Source organism: Alosa pseudoharengus, unplaced genomic scaffold, assembly GCF_046254945.1.
Source record: "Alosa pseudoharengus isolate Yale_2024_CS ecotype anadromous, Long Island Sound unplaced genomic scaffold, YU_APseudo_1.1 YU_APseudo_1.1_scf_1, whole genome shotgun sequence".
NCBI classification, from domain to species: Eukaryota; Metazoa; Chordata; class Actinopteri; order Clupeiformes; family Clupeidae; genus Alosa; species Alosa pseudoharengus.
Genome location: NW_027468564.1, coordinates 2,527,514 through 2,553,503, shown reverse-complemented (window position 1 = coordinate 2,553,503; position 25,990 = coordinate 2,527,514). Strand labels below are relative to the sequence as shown.

The following is a 25,990-nucleotide window of genomic DNA, read 5'->3' as shown; positions in this document are numbered from 1 at the left end:
TATTCTGTATTCTGCTTTATGAAGCAGAATTACGCACTGCTTCTTGGAACGTAACACATTTTTGTTGGCAGGAGAGAGAATGACAGCGATTAACAAATTGCACTTGTTGCTGGTTACCAATAAATACTATATATTTTTTTGCAAACAACAAAAACAGAAAGGATGGAGACAGCAAAGCTAGAGATGGGCAGGAACAAGGTCAATTGGTAGAAATGCTTGTCAAAACGTTAGGAGCTGGATGTGTGGATGAATGAAGCACAAGTATGCTTTAAGCATGCACACTGTTTAAAGTTAGGCTAGGCTACACGGTAAACTACAAGTAAACCAAAGTTAGCTTTTTTAGGGCTGGATAAAGTGGACCAAATGGATATAGGCTGTTAGGCGTGAATAAAGTAGGCTACTTTGTTGCTCCAACCCTTCCAACGTTAATGGGGACGGATGTTGACATTTTCCGTATTTTCATTGTTCAATATTGACAGAGCTATGGAACGAAAGAGAATGTTATATGGCGACAGAAATCAACAATCAAACAAGCCACTCGGAAACCCTCAATTTGTTGTTTCCCTCTCAAACGTGATTGGATTGTGCAGGCGCCACTGATTGGGACAGCCTATCAGCAATCATCTTCAGCTTTCCGCCAAAGTCAACTCCATGGTCAGATTTAGATAAGAGACGAAACCATGGACGAAACAATGGATGAAGATGCAGCAGGTCCATCCTGGGAATGTGCCAACCTGTGGCACCACCTCGCCAGACTATTTCAATTTTCTGAACAAGTTAATGATAGTTTTCGCTTCAATTGTTTCAATTACAAAATAGTATTTTGTATTTGAAATACATATTTTAAATACATGTATTAGAAATACTGCTCATCCCTGGCAACATGGTAAAAAGATGAAAATGACTTGATTTTACTTTCAATTCCTTTTACATTCTCCAAGGTATTAACATTAACATTTTTCATAACTCCATGTAGGACATTTCTGTACATAAATGTAAGCACTGTGGCAGTAGTAATGCAATATTTAGAAAATGTAGGCTACTCTTGTACTCTTGATACTCAAGTACTTTTAAAAACAAGTACTTCAGTACTTTTACTTAAGTAGACATCTGACTGTTGTACTTTTACTTGTACTTGAGTCAAATTTAGCAAAGGGTATCTGTACTTTTACTCAAGTAATGAAGCTGTGTACTCTGTCCGCCTCTGTCTGTAGGGACCCTATGCTACCATCGAAGTTTAAAGCTATTTTGAGACAGTTAAATAAATCATACGTGATAAAACTTAACCAATTTACAAACATCTATTGTCATTCTAAGTGCATGTGGTTACTCTTCCAGATGTATCTGAACACCCACATGTAACACAGAAGATCCATGGACAGAATGATGAACTCAACCTGCAACTCAAAGGAAGGCTGCACCACTGCTCAGTCTGCAGGAGGAGTTTCACGACCCTCACTAAACTTGAGAAACACCAGCGAACACACTCAGTTAGGGTGAACGAAAAGGAGAAAAAGGAGAAGTCTCGGAAAATGCCACACAAATATTCTCATTGTGGAAAAGCATTCACAACACCCTCACTAGTCAACCACTGCATGCTTACACAGACAGGAGAGAAGCCTCATAAATGTTCCCAGTGTGGAAAAGGTTTTTCACACAGGTCAAGTCTTTCACGCCACATGCTTGTACACAAAGGAGAGGAGCCTAATAAAGGAATGAAGCCACCTAGTGGAGAGAAATCTCATGAATGTAACCAGTGTGGAAAAGGTTTTAGATTGGCTGGAAACCTTAAAGTTCACATGCTAGTACACACTGGAGAGAGGCATCATAATTGTTCCCAGTGTGGAAAATCATTTAGAACATCCCAAGATCTTCAACGTCACAAGTTTACACATACTGGAGAAAAGCCTCATGAATGTGTCCAGTGTGGAAAACGTTTTTCATACAGTTCAACTCTTAAAACTCACATGTTCATACCAGTGTTGCCACAGTTACCTTGAAAAAGTAATCTGATTACTGATTACTGATTACTCCTTTAAAAAGTAACTTAGTTACTTTACTGATTACTTGATTTTAAAAGTAACTATGTTAGATTACAAGTTACTTTATTAGTTACTTTCAGCAGCTGCCGACAACACCCCCAACGCCTCAACATAAAAATGATAACCGGTTTTGCCAATACTCACTATACTGTAAGTGCATTTTAACAGCAATGTATATATATATGTATGCAGATTAATCGATTTGTATGACCTTTGACCCCGAGCCGTTCTAGTCAGTAAAAATTAGACTGTAAAATGAAGGAGAGAGAAGAAAACGTGCTGCCTGCAGGGCTCGAAATTAACGATGTCCCGACGTCCCGGGGACCATAAAAAATGCTTCCGGGACACAATAGAATGATGTCTGGGACAACTCTGGGACAGTAGAAAAAATGGCAAAGCAAATTTCAGAATTGGTACTTTTTTCCTAAACTGTTCACATGGAAATCTAAACGTATCTTTCTCGTCTGAATAAAATTATACAAAATTTGATCTGGCGTAACGGGCAGCTGGCAAAAGCAGCGTTAGCCAGCTGATCTGTAAAGAAGCGGTTTTGTACACGCAGCCTCACAACACTGTTTTGGCTACCGCTCTTCAAATCACTGTAGGCTACAATGTTATTTTTGGTACAAATATAGTAATGAGCCAAATGAGCTGGGTGCTTGCGTTTCCTTAGGAATCCGCCGCATTGGTTAAATGAATATTAAGTGACTCATAGGCCGACACACAAATAGGGCATGGGCGGTAGCCTAACCGATATAGAGGTTAATTTACCTAACTAGCAGGCAGGTAAATGGCATTTGTTTTCATGACATTGTGAACATTTTTGACTGATAGTGTAGGACTAAGGTTAGGCTACACTGGTGTTCTAAAAAAAACGACATGACAGTGCTCTCTGACTAAAACGCTGAGTGTTTTCTGAAAAAACAAGAACTTGAATTTGGGACACTGGTGGTTAAGTCCGGGACAGTGCCAAGTAGAATTCGGGACAGCTGCGGGACACTGAGAAAAAAAGTTAATTTGGAGCCCTGGCTGCCTGGATCATTGATTGGAACATTTACTTTTAAAAAACGGCCTGATGGTGTTGATAAAAAATAAAGTGTTGAAAATAAAGTCCTCTGCAATGTCTGCAGCAAGGAATTTGCATATCACCGGAGTTCATCAACTCTATAGTCGCACATCAATGCAAAGAAATAAGTGTTGACATTGAGGGGAGTGTTAATTTATTTTCATTGTGTCCCCTAGGTTATATCTGTGGCCTGAAATGCCTTGTATGTGAAAAAAAAAAAACTTCCCGAAGCACTTTTGAATTTATTTCCTCAGCATATTAGGTCATATCATAGATTATTATGGCAATTATTTGAACAGTGAAAATAATAATAAAAGAGTCTTTGAACTTTAATGTCACTAATGCTGATTATTCAATGATTAATTTGAATTTGGTTCCACCTTTCCTGTGTTGGGCTTGATGCAGCCACTGCAGCAGGTGACTCCAGGTTTTGTGATGCATGTCTGTTGTCACCCAGCTGTCCAGACATATATAGTATATTATATATTGTATAGATACCTATTTATCTATAGCTTGGAAAGAAATGATAAGAAACGTATATTTATTATTATAATTATTATTATTATTTACATAAGAAATTGCACTACCTCCATTTTTATTTCTATCCATTATTGCATGCGATATATATATCATTTGCACTACCTCCATCTTCTGTGTCCATAGTTGTTATTTTATAGATACCTATTTATTTATAGTATTAAAGGAATTTATAAAAAATGAGTATTTATTATTGTCATATAAAAGAAATTGCACTCCATTTTCTGTGTCCATAGTTGATATTTTATAGATACCTATTTATTTATAGTATTGAAAGAATAAAAAAAATAGTATTTATTATTGTCATATAAAAATTGCACTCCATTTTCTGTGTCCATTTTTTATTTGTAACTTTTGACCTTGAAGCATTCTCAGGTTGCACTATTGCAAATAAACACTGAAAAACATCTGATTGTGTGACACTTCTTGCTTTTGCACATCATACTGTTACTGCTTCTTGTTTATAAGACACATGCATTTAAGTATGTTTATTGTGAAGATTGGGTATGGCAGCAAGACACTTATGGCTGTATTTAATGCACTTAAAATGTATTTAAATTTAATATATATAAATGAAATAATATATTTCAGCATAACATAGGGCTCATGTTTGTCAGAGCACAACATACAGACACAATCTTATCGAGGAATGTCATGTCTTCATCCTTGCATGGCAACACCATGTGAATCGGTACTTTATCTGACAAAATGGTGTACTTGTTGCGGACGGTTCCGATCACCCTTTCCACATGAATTCGGAGGTGGGCAATTTTTCTTGTGCTCTCCACGTCTCTTGCATCCAGCTGACAGCGTCCTTTTGTGAAAGCAGGGATCTTTACCTCGGCACACATAAGCCCCACACTGTCCTCCGTGTCAAAGCCGCGGTCGGCCAACACCAAATCCCCAGGTAACAGTTTGTCCAGAATCCCACAGTTATTAGTTACGTGCTCATCACTGACGCGCCCCCCCCATCCCTTAGAAATGAAAGAAATTGAGCCCTGTGGTGTAATACCAACAAGGTACTTCATAGTTCTGTTGTGTTTGTAGTGGGAATATGACTGAGCTTGAGCTTTAAGATTTGACGGCCTCTGTATGAATATTTCGAAACAGTCCAGGATAACGGCAACGCGCGTCCCGAAGGCCCCCACAAACTCGTGGGGCATAGCAGTACGCCACGCGTCTCGCCCTGGCCAGGTAATCAAAGGGCTGGTGCGCGCATGCAGAACATTTATGGTGTCGCTGAACGTTTTGGAAACAGTTTTTCTGTCCACACAAAAGAGGTGGGCAATGTGTTGTATTGGTAAGTTCAGTCTAAGGCGCATGAGGGTCAGAAAAAGCATCTGAAAAGGTGACAGCGCTTCACTACTCTGCGTCACGTACGGTCCGACGCAGGCCAGAACACCCATGACGACTTCAAGGTGTGGAAGCCCAGTGTAGTACTTCACTTTGACGTTGTCATCCTTCAGGAAGTGTTCATCCATTTTTCTCCGGCCGAGCTCACATTTCAGGGCGCGGTTCTCTTCCAGCAGCCGGTCGATTTCAGCACGCCGACGCTGACAGAGGTCACATTCTGTCAGCAGTGTCTGGTCGGCTCCATCCTCTGCTGGTGCTGGTGTCTCCACTGTGGGTCAAATAAGGAAATATTTAGGCTAAAGATAGATAGATAGATAGATAGATAGATAGATAGATAGATAGATAGCACTGTGAGCAACTCGCAACCACACGACCTGCCGAAAATGACCACGAGCCTGCGTCCGCCAAAGGGAATTCAAGAGATAACAGCAAATGCATCAATATGTCTAAAAAGGTTGATATTTATTCAATATCCTTTGTAATGGTTGGACTTGTGGAACATTTTATTGATGGTGTTTTACCAGTCAGTTTAGATGAACTTAAAGGATCTTTGGTTGAACTTCAATAATGTTTAGAGGGGTTATGACTGGTTCACTGGTTAGATAGATGGATAGATAGATAGATAGATAGATAGATAGATAGAGATAGATAGATACTTTTTTGATCCCCAAGGGGAATTTCAAGGTCTCAGTAGCATACAGACATCCCACAGAACATGCACTTACAGCAGAAAAAGTAATATACATATAAGAAAACTCCAGTGCACAATAGAGACAGTAGAAGATAAACATGATACTAAAATACTAAATACTAAATATACTATATAAACTAAATCAAATGTAAAATATCAACATAGTGTGCTTAAGGATGCTTAAGGATGATCAAGCATGACAGAGCCACATGCAGCGGTCAACAGCAACAAAAACAATATAAGATCTTGTATCTGCTGGCTCTGTAGAAGGCTTACCTGGTGGAACAAGGTCATCAATAACTGGCTCATCCATCGCAGGTGTGCTGTCAGTCCTTTGCCGTTTTCTCATCTCCCGTCTCTCGTAGCGTGTGGTCTTGGTGGCCTTCATCTCAGTGTGGCCCAGGTGTAGTGATGGGGCCCAATCCGGATGCGAGTTGTACATTTCATTTGCTGGTTTTCCTGGTAACACAATCAAAAGTATTATCCCATAGCAGACGTGTTGAAAACATATAGACCCTTTCAACAATAAAAACAAAAACAATGCTTGAACGTTCTATTTGGTTCCCAATCTACTTCCTCTGCATTAAGATAACATATGGAATGTTAAAACGGAAGCCTTATGGGGCCAACTATGATGCTGATAATGGAACTCTCTTGAAAGGGTCTATAGAACCGTGTTTGTGTTGTGTTTGTGTGCACGCACGCGATTTCATGTACGTGGTGTCGCGGTTGAAGGAAAGAAACAATGTATAAAAAGAAAATCATACACCGTCTTCAACTACCGGTGTCTCGCTATCCGGAAAAATAATCTTTGGTCACCGCTATTTACCGATTTCCAGCTCCCATTGACTTCCATTCAACACATGTATACAAAATGTCACAATTATGTGGTTAACTAACACCGCTGACTTATGCAACCATTCCACTTTGATAATAAACTACATTTTGGTGCAGCATATATAGAGCAGGAATAATAGAATTTGGCTTAAGCAGTGAGGTGACATTTTATGCAAAGTGTCAGCCCTTAAGACTGTGTCCATTGCATAAATTTGTGCTGGTTTAATATCGAATGTCAGAGTAATTACATTCCAAAACGTACCTTAATGATATTCCACAATTTATAAAGGAACGTTTAAAGTATAAAGTTAAAAGTATAAAGTTTAAAAAGAAAAACACAATATGTCAGAGGGATTACACGAATAATTGACAAAAAAAGTACAAGATTATTTGACGGTCGCTTCTTTTCTAATAAATGTAATGGGCTACATTGCATATTTCAGGCCACTAGATGGCGGCATTTCAATGCACTTTCGGGCCCTTTTTTTGGATGGAAAAGCAAGCAGTGAAATGGCGTCATCTGGTGGCCGTGCAGCGCAATAGTTTACTAATTATTCGTGTAATCCCTCTGATATATTGTGTTTTTCTTTTTAAACTTCATTCATTTATAAATTGTGCTCTAATATAAAGGTATGTTCTTGAATGTAATTACTCTGATAAGTGAGGGATAACGGCCGCCAGAGTAACCTGTTATAGGTGACTCATGGACAATGAGAAATGCAAAGTGCAGCGTCAATTTTCTTCATCCTGAGATTTCTCCACGTTGCTTGATCCAAATTCTGTTATTTTTGCTGTATATATGTCCTATGAAAATGTAGTTTTTTATCAAAGTGGAATGGTTGCTGGCATAAGCCAGCGGCGTTAGTTAACCACATAATTCACGTTTTGTTTACATGTGTTGAATGGAAGTCAATGGGAGCCGAAAATCGGTAAATAGCGGTGACCAAAGATTATTTCTCCGGATAGCGAGAGGGCGGTTCTTGAACTTACCAGAATGAAAATGCAGGGAACACACTCTCATCGACGTCGGGATACTGTGGAAGGTTATGTTTGGTCGTCTTACAGCCGCGATCCAAGCGAGCCGACGACTCTTTGTTATCTCGGATACTTGGTCTCCCTGGTGGCGCCTCCAAGCAGGAAAGCGGTGGTAAGTTAATCCATTTTCGATCTTTTCCCCATGGCGATTATGTGTTGCGCTTTTACACCCCACAATACAGCAACGGTTTACCATGGTTGAGATAGTAACGCCAAATTAATAAAATTAAGACACTACTGAGGAAGTTATTGTCTATTAACAGAGCGCAGTATTCCGAGAAGCAGTAAAGGAAGCAATCAACATGGCGGTCACGCCAAGTAATGACGTCATGACGCCCAAGCTCTATTCCATTCCGACTTTTATTTTGACAATATTCCGAATGACGGCCATATTGGAATTTTCATAGAGTCCCAGGATTTCTTTTACTGTATGGGAGTTTCGTCAACGTGTTGACAAATACTTGTTTCTTGACTTATCCGAACAGAGGGCTTATAGGAGATGCCTCATACCAGTGTGGGGAGCAGCGAATTTGACTGAGGTAAGTCTCTGTTACGTTAGGTCTGACACAATAACAGAAACACTGTTGACTATTTGATTGCACACACAGTGTAGCCTTTAAGGTTAACGTTAGGGTTAAAACTACTCAATCCTAGTCAACAACCGAAACGAAAAAAGGTCAATAGTTTTTCTTACTGCCAGTCACGAAATAATAATAATAAAAAAGATCATTATGGACTCGGGGCTTGCTCCCAGATGCATGTCCGAGTAACTAGCCTGTTTGTGTTTGCAGTGAAATTAAGCAAAATTGGTGCATTAAACTACCAAATCGTTTCAGAAATGTAGCAATCATGTAAACAACGGTTACTCAATTCCAAGTAAATACACGCCCATGACAGATTAGCAGTTGGAGATCTGCAGATCGTCCTCATTAGCTAAGATCTGCAGATCTTCCTCATTAGCTGAAACCTCATTCTGGCCATTTGGGTCGGCTGAGCTACAGCAAACTCGTATGTTCTTAAGGACGGCCTTAGTCATGCATTCTGTAATCACACAACAGTTCCTAACAAGTGTGCATAAAGTTAACTAGATTATCCTATTTCTTGAGATGACCGCCGTCATGTTATCCGGCAAATTTTTCTTTGGTCACCGCTAGTCTCCGATTTACGGCTCCAATTGACTCCCATTCATCCCAAAAGCTATAATAAATTAGATCAGTTTACAGAAGTGTTTCTCAAACTTTTTTTCTGGGGACCCACTTTTTAAAAATGACTGACTATCGCGACCCAACTTGTGACTGTTGGTAGTTAAAAAACTAGATCAGTGGTTCTCAAACTTTTTCTTTCATTCCCCACTTTGATCAAGGGGGCATTCTAGAGCCTCACCTGTCCCTCATCACTGTAAGAAAGTGGTAGGTCAAGCTTAAAATTGTCAAATTTATTGAAATAATGACAAGTTCTAAATATATCCTCTTCAGCAGAGTTAAAATCAGCTAGTGCTGCAGATATAATAATAAATAAATACATCACACATATTTCTGTTTTCCAGCAACATATTAGGAAGCATAGGCCATGCATTGTACAATATATTCAATGAAATACCAACATGCTGCATTAAATGGATCCATAATCCAGTCATACTGAGCACTGCTGGTTGGGAAATATTTTTGAAATAAACTTTGCAGGGATGTGATGTAGGCCTACTGTTTAATACATGGGATCACAAGAGTGCCTCCCAATCAGACGTTTCAGCGATTTCGCTCAGAAATCTCAAAGGCATAATACTGTCACGATCGAGGCGCCTGTCCCATACTCAAGTTTTTTTGGTGAATGCAGTAATCTTATTTGCTAGGTGAGGTAGGTGCTTGTCTTTGCCTTGTAACTGGACATTTAACTCAAATGTATCGCTAAGATATATCAAATATATCGCTAAGATAGGCCAGCTTAGTCAAGAAATGTTAATTAGTGAACGTGCTTGCAGATTCAAACATGCGCTCTTCCTCCAAGAAGAGGCGACTCGAAGCTCAAACACGCGCGACAGCACTTTACCCTGGGAAAGCCACCTTGCCTCGCTGTGAAACAGTACAGCCTTTTGGTCAGCTACCATCTCTCCGCAAAGTGCGGAGAATAGACGCGCTTTTAAGGGCCGGGTTTTGATGAAATTCACCACTCTCACAACAACGTTCAAAATCTCATGTATGTCGGGACTAACTAAGCTGCCTTGACACAAGCGCTTCCCTGTGAATAACACAGTGCGTCCATTGCGCATCGGATGCTACCTGGGCCCAGGCAGATAAAAAAATAAATTAAAAAAACTCCTGTTTTTCACGTCAGTTCGCGCCCCACCTGGCATGTCTCCGCGACCCACAGTTTGAGAAACGCTGGCTTACAGCAAGAAATCCACCGTAGCGATGTTGAGAAATTTTATAAAAAGTGTCATGTCCTTTGACTTTGACTGTTCATGACTTTGCCCATTGCTCAGATTTGTGATCAGAAAATTTGTAATGTTAGAATTTTCACTTTCAGAAACATACCTTAATGATGCACTACAATTTATAAAGAAATGACATTTAAAAAGAGAAACACATCGACTGGATGGATTAGCCGAATAATTAGTAAGGAGTTACACAAGTTTCACCCTTGCGCTTCTAGACAGACAATACGTCTACACATTAATATTTGATGGCCACCAGATGCTGGCATGGCACTGTACTTCGGGCCTTTTTTGGATGTAAAAACAAGCAGTGTATAGCGCCTTGAAATATTTTATACAACAGGAAATTACGGTAGGAATGAACTGAATTGTGGGTCCGTTGCGTCGCGTTTCTCCCGTCGCTCGCGTTGAGAAGTTCAGCTGTTGCTGCACCGACAGACGGCACCGACCAATCAAGCCAATCGACGGACGGCACCAACCAATCAAATTACGGTTATACTTTAAATCATTTGTATAGCTACCGTCGGGAACACCCACTGGCATGCGTTGACGGAACGAACGCAACTGTGTGTAGAAGCCGTTAGTGGAGTCGTGTGTGTAAAATCTCCAAAAACTGTAACAACCCCAACACTGGTCATGTAAAGTAGCCTAATCTTTTTTCCTGAATGCTTTATATAATTTTCTAGAACATGAGAAAACAATTTGAAAACCGTTCTGTTGTTTTGTGTAGCTCTGATTAGAGGCTGTTTTGGATCTTGGCATCTTCGGTCCAGGAACATGGATCTCGCATCACCGTTGAGCTCTGGCTGTAACGTGACAGAAGCACTCCGGGTTGATCTGGGACTGCAAGTGAAAGAAGAAGACATCAATGACAAGGAATATGGTCATATGATTGCATGTCCAGATGAAGAAAAAAATCCCTTTGCAGAGCTTCACTGCAAAACGGAAACAGATGAAACACCGACAGTGGCGGAGATTGAAGTGAAGATTGAAGAAGATGATAATCAAGAGCACGATAATCTGCTGGAAAGTAAGTCCTTTCAGATCCCCCTTTTAAACACAAATCCATAATCAAGTAAAAACTTTACGAGACTTAACAATAAAGAATTGGATGTACTTTTGTACAGTGATTCTCAAACTTTTCAAGCTTTAAGTTAAACTTTTCCTTCAGCATCATGCATATATGGCACCTTATTCTACAATATATTTTTTTAAGGAGTCATTCCGTGTCAAATCAGACAAAATCCAGGAAAATGGTTGCAGCACCGACTCCGATTTTCCTCAGTTTAATTACACAATGTTTAGGTTCCATAACTAAAACCTGTAAAATATTCAATTTGTTCAATTCCATTATTTTCATAGTCTTTTTGCCCTTGATTGTTTATACTCTCTGAAAGGCCTTATCTTGGAGGCCATGCTTGGACATTCATATCTTAAAAACTATTATTCTTTGCCTGACCAAACTTTGTAGAATGGAAGACAAACATGTTCTTAGTGCGATTCAAGCATTAAATGTTTGTACCACAGTCTCATTGATCCTACTAGTCCCTAGTTTAAGAAAAGCAACATGCAAAAACAGTGATATTGAGTCTCAAAACGACTTTATTGTGACACACCTGACATCAATCAGTATTTTCTCTAGAAATATTTGTTTGTTAATGTTGTCCCAAAATGTGAAGTCTCCAAAACAAAAGGCCATGACAATAATAAGGATAAAACAAGGCATGTTTGTATGTTTGTGTCATTTTGCATCCAATAGCACAGGGGTCTCAAACTCAAATGAGCTGGGGGCCAATTCTGCCAACATCATCTGATTGGAGGGCCAGCTATTTCTGAAAATGCAATGTTCTTTTTTTCAAATACCACACAAAACTGCAAACAGAAAGTGCAAGTGTTTTTATCTAGTCTTAGACACCTGTGCTAGCAACCTTAGCTTATAAATAAAATAATGATAAAATAAATATTAATACAAATTATAAAACAAATGAAAAGCATAAAACAGGTATGTGTGTGTTTCACACCAAATAAAAATATTTTCCTCTCATAACTTTTTTAAACCTGGCAAACTATAGGCGTCAGGATTAAGAAAGCAACACCATTGGATTTTTATATCAAAATGTCAAAAGGCCATGGCTTGAAAGTGGCCAGAGATAAAGTCCTACTGTAAATGTAAAAATCTTTGAGTAAAACAAAAGTTTATGAAGGGGGTAAATTTACCCATCTAATTTGCCACTGGATGGCAAGCACCTCAAATTATGCACCTTTCAGTAAATACTGGATGAACATATTTGAGCAGGTTTACTTTATTTTTTCATATTACCCACATAACAAATTAACTGGAAAACACCTAAGATGTATACCAACACCTAAGATGTATATGGTTTCTAAACCACAAGGCCTACAATAAAGTATTCTGGTCAAATCAGTTCCTATCGCGGGTAATCTGAGTACCCAGAAGTTCGCATCATATTGCGGGTGACTTTGTAGTTTAGAGCCCTATTTCTACTAGCCCTGCTGTCTGTACCACGTCCATTACGGACACTATCATCACGATTACCACTGCAACCTCCAAGCTATGTTGGGCAGAGGCTCGAAATAAGCATGGTATGCTTAGTGGACACCGTTGTATACACGCAGACGCACCTCCATTCAATAGACGATCGATCATAATCTCCACCTAGAATAGGTGAATAGCATAGCCTACCTAAGACTTCATCACACGTAAACGTTTTTCAACATTTGGTGTAGGCCTATTTCTGCTTAATTTCTGCTTCAATTTCTGCAACACTATGGCCTGCATCGCTTCCGCGTCATTACAAATGCACATCTTTGTGTTTCTCGCGTGTAATACAAGTATTTCCTGAAAATGTTGGGTTTGAATGAAGCTCTGGATGTCTAGCACATAGTGGAGCAGAGTACAAATGAGATTTGTCACCGTACTTGGAACTATCGTCTATTTTAATAAGTATCGTTGTTTGTCGCAATTAAAAATAGTCTCAAGGGCCGATTTACATTATTATTTTGACATACGTCGCAGGTCGGAATTGGGCCGGACGCGGGCCGGGTGTTTGAGACCCCTGCAATAGCATATACTTAGCTATTTCTACAGATTTTTATGGTCCTACTAGCTACCCCACACACCATTTCAGTTGCTTGAAAATTACACAAAAAACAAACATGCCTTGTTTTATCCTTATTATTGTCATGGTCATTTGATGATTCAAATTGTAGGAAAACATTAATATACTGATATAATAGTAAATAGTGACTGATCCCAAATGAAAATAAATACCCTCAATATCACACTTAATGCACATTTTTCTGATGTGCATTTTCCCTTTTGAAATTCAGGAGACATTTAGTACAGACTTTAAAAATAATTTGAGGAGACTAGGGGACATATTCGTCAAGATATTTATGGCCAAACATGGCACGTATTTTTCAAGCTGTAAAAATGAAAGAATTTCAAGGTCGGAAAATGATATGAAGACGGAAGATTCGCACAGAAATATTTCACAGGCCTTGGTTTTAGGACCCATTGATGATATAGACAAGGTTTGAACAAAATCTGAGACGGTCCAGCAACAACCCTATCTGATTTGACACGGAATGACTCATTTGTGAGTCAATCTAAACTTATATAAGGCTACATAAACTACATGGACTTGTCATACTCCTCTTACACCCATAAAAGTTGAAAGTTGAAATGTGAAAAAAATATTGACTATATAATCAGCTGTGTAAGTATGGTAGAAGGTAGTAACGTTAGGATATGTATTAGTTTTGTTTAGCGTCTGTAAGATATTCCTACATAGACATACAATCGACAAAAAACGGCTGAATAAACACAAAAAGCTAGCCCAAATGCTATGCTATTGGTATCACATATTTTCTGATTATATAGGTGGAGCCTTGTCTAAAATCACTGAGACTTTTTTTTCTCTCTATTATTGTGTTAACGCTGTGCGCCGAAACATTACATCTAGACGTGAGCGACAAAATGGCCACGACAGAGGAGGATTTTGACAGCGAGGGCAGTGACATTGAGTTGGAAGACAGTGAGGAGTTTATGTTTGAGAGGGAGGAGGTGGTAGAGGATGGTTATGATGAAAACATGCTGGATGATCCTTTGGAAAGAGCACAGGAGTGGGATTTGTGGGAAACCGAAGGAGAGGAGGAGGGACTCAAGGTAGACGGGAGAACCGAGGGTTACCAGCCGCGCAAGGCGAAGCAGTTCACCCGCAAACCGGGGGTGAAACAGCCGATCCCCGCGGACGCTAGCCCCCTGGATGTGTTCTCGTGTATTTTTACCGATGAGCTTTGGGACATGTTGGTGACGGAAACTAATCGGTACGCCGAACAGACGCGCGGTCAGACCCCCGCCAACTCGAAATGGAGCCCTGTCTCCAAAACAGAGATGAAGACATTTGTCGGACTGTGTCTCGCCTTCGGTATTTTGAAGCTGCCAACACGCAAGGATTTCTGGAGGCAGACAAAATGGCTGTACCAGACCAACGTCCCCAAGGCCATGCCAAGGGACCGCTTCAACATGATCTGGAGGTAAAGATGTTTTATTTTGTTTTTTTATGGTATATATTTTGTGGCTTTGTGCCTTTATTCCAATAGGACAGTGAAGATAGATAGGAAGTGAGTGGGAGAGAGAAATGGGTTGGGATCGGGACATGACCGCAGGTCGGATTCGAACCTGGGTCCCCGTGGGCACTTTGACCAACACATGATACGGGCGCTGTAGCCTGTTGTGCCACAGCGCCCCCCCCTGGAGGTAAAGATTTGTGTGTGGTTTTCTTGCGCTCTCTTCTGAGTTTCGTTCTCTTCTCTTAAGGTGATGATACATGGGGCAACTTCTTGAGCAATGTTGCTGGGCAACCACATAAACAGTTCCATTTAACTCATTGAGTGCCAAAAACGTAATATTATGTTTTTCCTTCCCATGCGTTGAGTGCCAAAAACGTAATATTACGTTTCTAGCTTTTTTAATTTTTTTAATTACGAAACTAGACACTCTAACAAACCTTATGTGTGATTTTGGGAACTCTGTGATGAATGGAAATGAAATATATGACGATCGAAAACTCATGAAAACGCAAGATCTGGACAATTTATCTGGACGTTTGATCTTAACTCCGCTTTTGATGGTTGCTGCTTTGTTTCGAATCAGTCACTGATTAGCTTATCAGTGACATGCACACCAGATCAAAATCAGGTCATTTATTTTCATGGGTTTATCACTAGGTGGCAGGTCTCGTTAGATTTGCAGGCAACACTTTGCAGGCAACACTTCTCAGGTGCTGAAGGGAGAAATGAAAAAGTCAAAGAAAAAGATATTGCAGCAGGTGCGTTTTCGCCAGACTACGCTGGATGAGTCCACCTTTCTACTAAGACAAGATGACTCTGACCACGACAGGTCAAAAACATTACAAGGAGTGACTGAACAACTTGCTGAGGAGGGACTTCCATCTCCACCACGAGCCGGGCCTAGCGGAGTGGGTGGTAGGACGAGTCGCGCTTGCAAGAGGGCACGCCCTTGCCAGAGTGCCGAATATGTCGGTGAAAGTGACACAGATGTTACCGACCAAGAGGAGGAGGAATTATGGAGCCCGACTCGATCATCAGCAGCAGGTAAGACTTTTCACCGATTAGCCATAAATTAGCCTAGCCGGCTACGACGGGAACCTCCGCTGATGATTGTGCCAAACTTTTGTTTCTTTGTGATTCAAGCCTCAGACAGCGAGTCCGACTTCGGAGAAGTGCCAGGAGAGTACACATTTAGAGCCATCACCCCTTCGAACTTGGGTGAGAACAACCATTCACTATGCCATATCCATTCCCAATTCCATACATAAATGTGTATGCACAATATTCATGTGTAGGCTGTGTTTACTATTGGTATGTGTAAATCTGGTGTGTAAAAATGGACTTGAATGTGAGGTGTGTGTGTGTGTGGATGGGGTTGTGTTGCAAATGCAAAGGACTACATTGAATGTGATATTATCTATCTTTTCTAGAACTGGATGTGATGACAGGAGAAATGGAAGAGATGGAAATGACAGAACCAGAGGTGCCTTCGAAACCGAGGGGTGAGTTGACCGCCACAGACACAGCCACAGACAGACAGACACTGAGTGGGTGAGTTGACCGCCACAGACAGACAGACAGACAGACACTGAATGGGTGAGTTGACCGCCACAGACACAGACAGACAGACAGACAGACACTGAGTGGGTGAGTTGACCGCCCCAGCCACAGACAGACAGACAGACACTGAGTGGGTGAGTTGACCGCCACAGACACAGACAGACAGACAGACACTGAGTGGGTGAGTTGACCGCCACAGACACTGAGTGGGTGAGTTGACCGCCACAGACACAGCCACAGACACTGAGTGGGTGAGTTGACCGCCACAGACACAGCCACAGACACTGAGTGGGTGAGTTGACCGCCACAGACAGACAGACAGACACCGAAGGGTGAGTTGACCGCCCCAGCCACAGACAGACAGACAGACACTGAGTGGGTGAGTTGACCGCCACAGACACAGCCACAGACAGACAGACAGACAGACACCGAGGGGTGAGTTGACCGCCCCAGCCACAGACAGACAGACAGACACTGAGTTGTATTTGTATGGTAATTGCATATTTTTTTTTATATAATTTAAAGGTCGACAAATGAAAAGGGGTAGAAGTGCTGGTGCCAGGCAGGGACACGCAGCAAGCCGGTCAGAGCGTGGTGGCATCCAGGAGGAGTGGAAAAGAGAGGACTGGAGGCCGCGAGACATACCCTTCACAGCCACCCCAGGACCACGAGGTGCAGCCAGAATGACGTCTGACCAGCCTATTGATTTTGTTGACTTGATTATAACCGATGAGCTACTGCAGACAATAGCCTATATGCACAGTTCCTTCCTGGTTACGATAAGCCAGTTCATTCATTTCCGGTCGTCAGCTGTGCTTTCTGTCAGTCAGAGCCGTCAAATCAATGAGTTTCTACATTCGTTGCCTTCAAGACTTACCCCATGTCACCATCAACGATGTACACCGTCTTATTAAGGCCTACTCAACCACGACATTAAGCAAAAAGGAAAACGGATTTAAGCTGTACATAACCAGCTATATTCTTGACTATAAAGGTAAGTGTACAACGTTACCGTTAACCTAACGTTAACGTCAATGCTGATGTTCTGCGAGAGCTAGCGTTAGTCATAATGTTAACGTTTATAATATAACACCGAACAATATAATCATGTTGAATCACCTATTGGGACTGAAATGTATGTGAGCTTTGATATAAACAGGATGGCAGTCATAAAAATTATGTATTAAAGCTATGTCGTTATGCTCGTGTAAGCTAACGTAATGTCGCTAGCTGACTAAGCTCGCTGATAACGTTAATGTTTTTGTTTCTCAGTTTCTGACAAGAAAGTCAGGTGAGGTGTCTGTGAGGGCAAGCTGCTTCAGGTCAATGAGTAAAAGCGAGAGACCACACAAAAGTGTAGGGAAATGAGAGCAAGTTGTGTAAAAATGTTAAACATTTATTTTAGGAATTAATGGTTTGCAGTATCAACATATTACGTTAGATAGCCTAACGATGTAGCCTAGTTCCCCTGCTCACAGCCAGCAGGGTTAAACACAGTGACTAAAGTAGGTTAATACATGTATTTTAGTTATATAACATACACTGTACATACCTGAACATCAAAAACACATTGGTTATTTTACTAATGTGTAAACATTTATTTTACAGATTGTTCTCAAAGACTAAGCCTGTTGAATTGCTGGCATGTCAGTGCTCATGTGTGGCAGGGCTTACGCTGTGCAGTCACATTGCAGCATTGCTGTACCAGACTTCACATTACCTCCTACTCACAGCTGCACGGGGTTTGAGCAGCAATGGCAAAAACCCAGGACCTAGGTAATGTTTGTTTCCTACACTTCCACAATTAAAATATTTCTATCAACTCTTAACAGGTTTGCACATAGGCTACAGCATCCTTAATAAATTAGTTCTTGTACATTTGCTCACAGGGTTTCAAGCCTGGTCCAACAAATGGGATGGTAGTGTTGTCAGCTCGGCCCAAGGAGAGAAGAGTGGCTGAAGGAATCAGGTAACATGAGTTAAACTGAATATTTCTGCTACATTCTGTCTGCTGTTTCTGTCCACACACACACAGGTGTAGAATTTAACCTGACAAGCATTCATTCATTTCTGATAATAAAAACATTACTACCTGTTTAACTGATCAGTTATGTTGTATGTTTTCAGGAGTAACTTATGCAAAGCAGCCTATAACCTGACCTGTGACCTTCCAGACATGTCCATGCCAAGGGAAACTGCTCCACTAATAACCACCATGGGAATTGCAGGGGGTGTACCATTAGTAGACAGTGCCTTTGGAAAAGTCTAAGAAGGTAGTGTTCTCTCCTGCCATCTTCCAGCATGGACTCCACCGAAGACACATCCACATGCATTGATTTTAGGTTTTAGTGTCCATTTTTACAAATCTATACAAAATGTACCTCCCATGTATTCTTCGCAGTCACTTTGTCTTAAATGACGGACATATTTTTTTCCAGACTGGAATGTATTTAAATTGTTGACCATAGAACATGTCACCTTCAATTTATTAAATTCTATATTTTCCTATGTTCATGTGTTCTGAGATTATTCATTAGTATCTAAACATAGTGTTGTGTAAGTGCTGCTTGTAATGACCACAGTGAAGTACACGTGTTGTGAGAGCCTTAAAGAAAGGCTGTGGTATCATTTTATTTTAATTTCACTGTAGCAAAATTATGTATGAAACGGCCACTGACTGTTCTATACACAGTAGTCAATGGGAACGATTATAACAAACAGTAACAACATTAACAACAATAATAACAACAATATTCTTTGAATGCTCTGCCCTCCACAGTACCACTCCTCTACTTAGACCAGGCTTTTCCAAGTGGACCATTCTGGTAATTTAACAGGAGGCATGCAACTATACAGATGGTTAATATTTCCAAACATGTTTAGGGGGATAACTGTGTCAAAGAATTTGTGCTCCTTAAACCGACGAATTCAGTCCAAGGGCAAGGTAGTTCAGGAAGAGGAACAGTTAATCTACTGGCTGTAAAGACTGTGTCTGTACCATGGTTGTACTTTGCCTTGCTGAGTCACCATCTGCAGCTCTTGTTCTGGTCACTCAAACCATGTACTGCAGCGATGGTTCGATGGCCTACCAAAACCGCATCAGGTGGTCATAAGATGAAAATCTGTAAATAACATAAGTGGGACTAGTGAAAATAGGAAGCTTTTATTAAATCTACTATTGTACCATGCTCACAAGCTTATGGTTAGAGGTGAACCAGAGGTAGGATATAACCTGCAATTGTCTGCATTAGGCCTTATTTGTTCACATAGTATACAACAGTAGTCTTATAAATGACGTGAGAACAGCTTTTTCCATTCAGTTAGATAAGTTGTATGCTTCTGCTTGTTAGCTGTAGGTCTAACTAACTGTTGCATATTGAGCTGTCATGCAGCGTTGTGAATGATCATACAATTTATAGACTAGCATAGGCCTAGCCTACTCCTGTGTAAATGCTGTCGTGACTCATCAACAACAGCCATTCTGTTATTTCAGTTTTACATAGCCTAATGTGGGCTAGGCCTAGGCCAACTTGTCAAATTAAGCGCTTTGTCTGAACTTTAATTTTGTGTCTAATGTTCATTAAAGCTGTAGCCTAACTTAGACAAATGGACGTGCATACAGGAAAACAAATGCTACGTTATGCATTTTTGAATTAGACGTAACACTGTAGTTTAGCATGTATTATAATAGGCCTAGTAGCCTATAGCCTACATTACGAAAAAAGCTAGGTTTACATACCTTGTGTAAAAACGAATGTCTGTGTCCGAAACGTTGCGTGAGTAACATCTGCTCCAGCTGCTGCTTCAGCTGGGCAACTTCATCCCGAAGACGCGTTCTCATGACCAACAAGTCCACAAACGCAGGGTCCGGGGCCTCGAACAATAATCATGATCGCTGGCACAAAGAGGGCCAGCAACTTTGTCGGTCTCCATCCTCTCCTGTCTGTTTCGGATCCGCTCCTGTAGCCTACACCTAGTCTCACTTTTCCGAGAGAAAAGTTATTCCAGGGAAACAAGACAGGAACAGCACTTGGGTTTAGCCTCTTTTGCCCCCTTCAGCAGTCGGCTCGACGACGTCCTCTGATACAAAGTGTCGACTGCACACGAGTGTGGTGAGATAATTTTTCTCTTCTGATCTTCACAATCCATGTTTGACGTTGTTGATGGTCGAAGGGGAAAGTATGGAAGCTAACGACGAATTAAATTTCGCTGATGACGGACACAGAGGGACACAGCTGTGCTCAGCTGTCGTTCTCCCCTCACGACGCTGAAATTTATATGACTCATCTTCACTTTATTAGGCCTACTGCTATGAAAAAACTATAACTATACTAAACTACTATACTTCACTACTATAAAATATAATTACTGTCCTGTCCTGATCGTTTTCTACTTTACAAATGTACTATCCTGACAAACAAACAAATTCAAAGATGCCGCCACGGCTGCTGCTAACATTCCACCGGAAATCAATGAACTGGCCTACATTGTTGCGGAAGTTCTAAAGAGCCTACCGTGCATAAAGCCAATTGCTGCGCAAACCAACCTCTATGCTGAGCAAACCATCGCGGCGGAAGCCAGGGCTAACTTGCAGGGAAGGAGAGTGCATTCTTGGAGAAAGGTGACTGTGCAGGAGCTCAGACAGTTTTTTGGTCTTTTCTTTCTTACTGGCATTGTCAAAAAGCCTTCATTAGCCAGTTATTGGTCTACTGATGAAGTGGTCATCACGCCCCACTTCAACAAAACAATGGCGCAAAATCGATTTCAACAAATTTGGAGTTTTTTGCACTTCAGTGACAACCAGGCGAACAATGGTACTGACAGGCTGTATAAGGTCCGGCCTGTGTTAGACTATGTCTTATCAAAGTTTGATGAGCTCTACCAGCCCAACTCCAACATATGCATTGACGAGGGCACGATGGCTTGGCGTGGACGCCTCACTTTCAAGGTTTACAACCCGCAGAAACCGATCGAATATGGAATCAAATCATACATAATATGTGACTCAGAGACTGGTTACTGTTTCGGGATGAAACCATGTTGTGGGGAAGCAGGGAACCTGGAGGACACTGTGGTCACCCTCCTCGGCAGGCTGGCTGGGCAGGGATACAAGTTGTACATGGACAATTTTTATAACTCCGTTGCGCTTGCTGACAGACTCTTACAGATGGACACCCACATTTGTGGCACACTGAGAAAGAACAGGGGGGAACCACAGACAATCACCAACATTTCGAACTCTGATCTTGGGCCAGGGGAAGTTATTGCACTACATAACAACACAGTTATGGTCTTGGCATGGAGGGATAAAAAAATTGTAAAAATGATTACCAGCCTCCACCAGGATGAAATGCAAAGTGCAGAGGTGTGGCAGAGGGGCCACAATGAGAGGGTACCTGTACAGAGGTGTGGCAGAGGGTGTGGCAGAGAGGTGTGGCAGAGGGGCCACAATGAGAGGGTACCTGTACAGAAGCCGGCATGTATAGTAGCATATAACCACTCAATGAATGGAGTTGACAGGCTTGATCAGAACATTACTTACTACCCATGTGTTCGAAAGTCTGCAAAATGGACAAAGAAATTTGTTTTGTATTTGTTCCAGATATGCCTTTTCAATTCATTCATTCTGTACAAAGCCAGGAACCCCCAAGGAGAGCACAGGAAGTTCCTCCCATTCATCCTCAGTGTGGTGAGGTCATTGACTACCAGGGCCGATGAGGATGCAGGGGGCGAGGATGCGGGGGGTGAGGAGGAGGTGGACATTGGTAGACCGAACAAAGACCCAAGGGCCCCAAGCAGAGACCCTCAGAGCAGGTTGACTGGTGGTGTTGGAGTTCATGTGATGGCAAAGTATAGGGCCACTCGTAAGAAAAAACATCCTGCTCGCGTGTGCAGGGTGTGTAAGAAGCGTGGGTACAGAAGTGAAACGACCTACTACTGTACATCATGCGTTGTCCCATTACACCTCAAAGAGTGTTACACTCTGTACCACACACAGAGAGACTTTGCTACTCACACGTAGATTCACAATTATTTGGGATGGATTCGAGGATGTCTTGAAGGCCTTCATATTTACTGTATATATTTATTGTAATTTGTTTGTTTATATTTATATGTACAGTATTAAAATATGTGTATATATATGTGTGTTTATATGTAAATATACTGCCCTCTTATGTGGTATGATTTTGTATGGTATACGGTCTTGTAATACATCTTATGGATTGAATTTCATCTCAGGTGTGTTCATTCTACAGCTGTAGAAATGTGGTATTATTGTTTTGTAGCCCCCCCCCCTCCCCCATGGTGGTTTTGTGAACAGAAAAACTATATTTATCTTACACAAGTCCTTTGACCCAGAAATGTAAGTGTCAGAAGAGTGGCAGGCTCAAACGGCACATTTCATAAAAGACGCAATATCTCCATTTCTAGAAAAAAAACAGGGATTTTGATGAAAACTAGCCACTGTTTAGCTTGGGATTTCTCAGGAACAGAGGCGTGTAGAAATACACGGTTTGCGCCCACTGAGAGCTTAAAGTCTCACCTTTCAAACGAGCCCTTGTACAGTATGTGTTCATAGCTATAACACAGAATATGCTGTGGCTGTACAAAAATCATCAACAGTGGTCTAGATTGCTGGCACTCTAGGACAAAGCTACCGAAAACAGCTTGGCATTCAATGAGTTAATCTGATTGGATAATCATGACAACTTGCCTACTGATGATAAAGTTCTCCAGAAAAGAAACTGTTGCCCAATATCAATGAGAGCATGCCAGAACCACAATAATGAGGAACATTGCCCAGCAACATTGCTCAAAATGTTGCCCCATGTATCATCAGCTTTAGAGAACGGAATGGCCACTAATGGCGATGATGGTGGATAATGACAATAATAAATACAATAATGTTAATATATACAATATTGGCATAATGAATAAATAACAATAAATACAACGAGTAGTTCAGGAGCAATGTAACCGGGAACATTTGGGGGCAGCCGTGGCGGAGGGTTGCCGGTTCGAACCCCGACCAGAAGGCACGGCTGAAGTGCCCTTGAGCAAGGCACCTAAACCCCTCACTGCTCCCCGAGCGCCGCTGTTGTTGCAGGCAGCGCACTGCGCCAGGACTAGTGTGTGCTTCACCTCACTGTGTGCTGAGTGTGTTTTTTTAATTCACGGACTGGGATAAATGCAGCTCACGGGATCAAAAGAGTATATATACTTATGCTTTACTTATACAGAGAAGAAAAGGTGTGTTTTTGACGCACTTTGCGTGAATCGGGTTCTAAGGGTTAATATATACAATACTGGCATAAATACACATAAATAAAAGCAATGATGGCAACTAATGTTAGGCTTAAATTCATTAATTTTATCATATGAATTTTCAGAAATCTCCATCTCCAAGATAACATGGACCCTGCAGTGGACAAAACGGACAAGCTGTGGAAGATCCGGCGGTGGATGGACCTCCTCCTGGCTAGATTCCAGGCGCTCTACGAGGTCAACGGCTCCGTGACGGTGGACGAGTCCATGGCGAAGTACAAGGGGCGCGTGGGCCTCCGGCAGCACCTGCCCGTGGTGAAGTGCGGAATCAAGGTGTGGGTGATGGCGGAGAGCAGTACGGGGTACGTCGCCCGTTTCCAGGGTTACGCGGGCGCCTTTCAGGGCCTGGCGGAGGAAGGCCTGGCGCGTCGGATAGTCTCAGACCTGGTGACCCCTTATCACGGGTGCAACCTCTCCGTGTACATGGGCGACTTTTACACCAGTGCGAAGTTGATGGTGGACCTCAAGGTCAGGGGGGTGCAAGCCTGTGGAATGGTACGTGCCAACAGGAAGGACCTCCCCACGAACACGCAGCTCGCAAAGAAGGCCGAGTTGAACAAGCACGAGTTCAACAGGAAGGACCTCCCCACGAACACGCAGCTCGCGAAGAAGGCCGAGTTGAACAAGCACGAGTTCAACAGGAAGGACCTCCCCACGAACACGCAGCTCGCGAAGAAGGGTGAGTTGAACAAGCACGAGTTCAACAGGAAGGACCTCCCCACGAACACACAGCTCGCGAAGAAGGCCGATTGGAACAAGCACGAGTTCAACGTGGCGCAGCGGGGCGACTTGACCTTCTGCGTCTGGCAAGACGCCAAGGAAGTGTCGGTCCTCCTCTCCAACTACCACGACCCGACGGCTCACGGGTTCGTGAGGAGGAAGGCCTACGGTCAACGCCTGAAAGACGTTCGGGTGCCAGCGTGCCTCGCCGACTATCAGCAGCACGCGAAAGGAGTCGACCTTCTTGACCAGACGGTGGGATGCTACCAGGTCCACCACCAGTCCACCAAGTGGTGGAGGAGGCTGTTCTTCTACTTCGTCACGGTGGCGTGCCACAACGCCTTCGTGGCCGCCAGGTCTGCTGCGGGAGGAAGAGGAGGAGGAGCCAGTTCTGCAGGAGGAGGAGGAGGAGGAGAGGGAGGAAGAGCCAGGTCTGCAGGGGGAGGAAGAGGAGGAGGAGGAGGAGCCAGGTCTGCAGTGGGAGGGGGAGGAGAGGGAGGAGGAGGAGGAGAGGGAGGAGGAGGAGCCAGGTCTGCACGGGGAGGAAGAGGAGGAGGAGCCAGGTCTGCAGGTGGAGGGGGAGGAGAAGGAGGAGGAGGAGGGGGAGGACGAGCGGAGTGGAAGTACAGGAGGGGCGGCTACAAGGACTGGCTGGAGGACCTGACGCTGGAGCTGATCGTCCCCGTCACCACGCGGAGCGCTCCGACCGTCGCCGCGCCGACCGCGCTCCTGCCCAGCCCTGCTGGAGCGTCCGCCGAGCACCACGACCTGGTCCAGATCAACAGGAAGAGGAAGACCTGCAGGGAGTGCTCGCTGAAGCACTGCGGCACCAACGTGCGGCCGGGGTCGACTCTGATGGGGTGCGGGCAGTGCAAGGTTCCGCTGCACCGCGAGTGCTTCATGCACCACGTCCTTCGTCACAAATGACTTGATATGACTCTGTCTCTCAATGTGTGTGTGTGTGTGTGCTCCCTGTGTGTGTGTGTCTGTGTGTGTGTGTGTGTGTGTGTGTGTGCGCTCCCTGTCTGTGTGTGACTGTGAACAGGCAGACAGAGACGTGCTAATGATGCCACAATACCTTTTGGCCACGTTATTTACAAATTTGACTATGCTATACTCAATGCTAGACAGTGTATGTCTGCTCTGTTTTTGTGGAGGTTGTCTTTCTATTAAATGTTGTTAGTTACAAAATTAAATACCCATGTTAATTATGCTACAATAGCTTTTGGCCACGTTATTTTCAGATTTGACTGTACAGTGTATGTCTCTACTCTGTTGTGGAGGTTGCAAGAATTCACGTCTTTCTATTAAATGTTGTCCGTTACATAATTAAATACTCTTCCAACAGGTGAAAGCGGAGCATTGCTACCAATGTTATCGAGTGGTTTCAGTCTCTCTCTCGCAGACGCACACACGCATGCATTGAATGAACGCTCATACCACCAGTTAATTGTATGGCTAAATGTTTGATGAACCCAAATTAGCAAGTATTTCCTTTGCTACGCTAGAACAAAACTAAAGGTAACTTTAGCTATAGGACTATCAATTTGTCCAAATGAATAGGTCATCGTAGACGTTGTTGTTGTATTATTGCATGTGGATATTGTTATGCTATGTAGGCTACTTTTTTTGCAATGCACTGACCTAAAACCGGGAAATGGACAAATATTGTACACGCGTGAATTTGTTTTTGCGGGGGTGGGTGGGTGTGCGTTGCGTACCATAGCTCTCTCTCTCTCTCTCTCTCTCTCTCTCTGTCTCTCTCTCTCTCTCTCACACACACACACACACACACA

The 25,990-nt window shown here is 42.5% G+C and overlaps 2 protein-coding genes and 1 long non-coding RNA gene across 3 annotated transcripts; 2 read left to right on the top strand and 1 right to left on the bottom strand.

Annotated features, from left to right (window-relative positions):
• Positions 1-3,970: 3,970 nt before the first annotated feature.
• Positions 3,971-7,904, bottom strand: LOC143120635 (uncharacterized). The gene is made up of 3 exons (XM_076281387.1): positions 7,517-7,904; positions 5,966-6,148; positions 3,971-5,266 (listed from the first exon to the last, which is right to left on the bottom strand). The coding sequence occupies exons 1-3, from the start codon at positions 7,755-7,757 to the stop codon at positions 4,233-4,235; spliced, it is 1,458 nt and encodes a 485-aa protein (XP_076137502.1). The 5' UTR covers positions 7,758-7,904; the 3' UTR covers positions 3,971-4,232.
• A 59-nt stretch (positions 7,905-7,963) lies between these two features.
• On the top strand, positions 7,964-25,121 carry LOC143121696 (uncharacterized). The gene is made up of 5 exons (XM_076282265.1): positions 7,964-8,100; positions 10,723-11,022; positions 13,979-14,552; positions 23,540-24,625; positions 24,743-25,121. Exons 2-5 carry the CDS (start codon positions 10,770-10,772, stop codon positions 25,119-25,121), a joined length of 2,292 nt encoding a protein of 763 aa, XP_076138380.1. The 5' UTR covers positions 7,964-8,100; positions 10,723-10,769.
• Positions 16,896-18,589, top strand: LOC143120860 (uncharacterized). The gene is made up of 4 exons (XR_012986344.1): positions 16,896-17,142; positions 17,757-17,924; positions 18,038-18,117; positions 18,276-18,589. It is a non-coding gene; the product is annotated as an uncharacterized LOC143120860 (long non-coding RNA).
• Positions 25,122-25,990: the final 869 nt, after the last annotated feature.

Bases quoted from the DNA above. Each gene is read 5' to 3' on its own strand.
- LOC143120635 (XM_076281387.1), bottom strand. From the start codon at position 7,757: ATGGTAAACCGTTGCTGTATTGTGGGGTGTAAAAGCGCAACACATAAT. The intron at 6,149-7,516 runs GTAAGTTCAAGA...TTGTGTTACCAG, and splicing joins TTCCCTGCATTTTCATTCTG to GAAAACCAGCAAATGAAATG. The intron at 5,267-5,965 runs GTAAGCCTTCTA...TTTGACCCACAG, and splicing joins TGATGACCTTGTTCCACCAG to TGGAGACACCAGCACCAGCA.
- LOC143121696 (XM_076282265.1), top strand. From the start codon at position 10,770: ATGGATCTCGCATCACCGTTGAGCTCTGGCTGTAACGTGACAGAAGCA. The intron at 11,023-13,978 runs GTAAGTCCTTTC...CATTACATCTAG, and splicing joins GCACGATAATCTGCTGGAAA to ACGTGAGCGACAAAATGGCC. The intron at 14,553-23,539 runs GTAAAGATGTTT...ATGAATTTTCAG, and splicing joins CGCTTCAACATGATCTGGAG to AAATCTCCATCTCCAAGATA.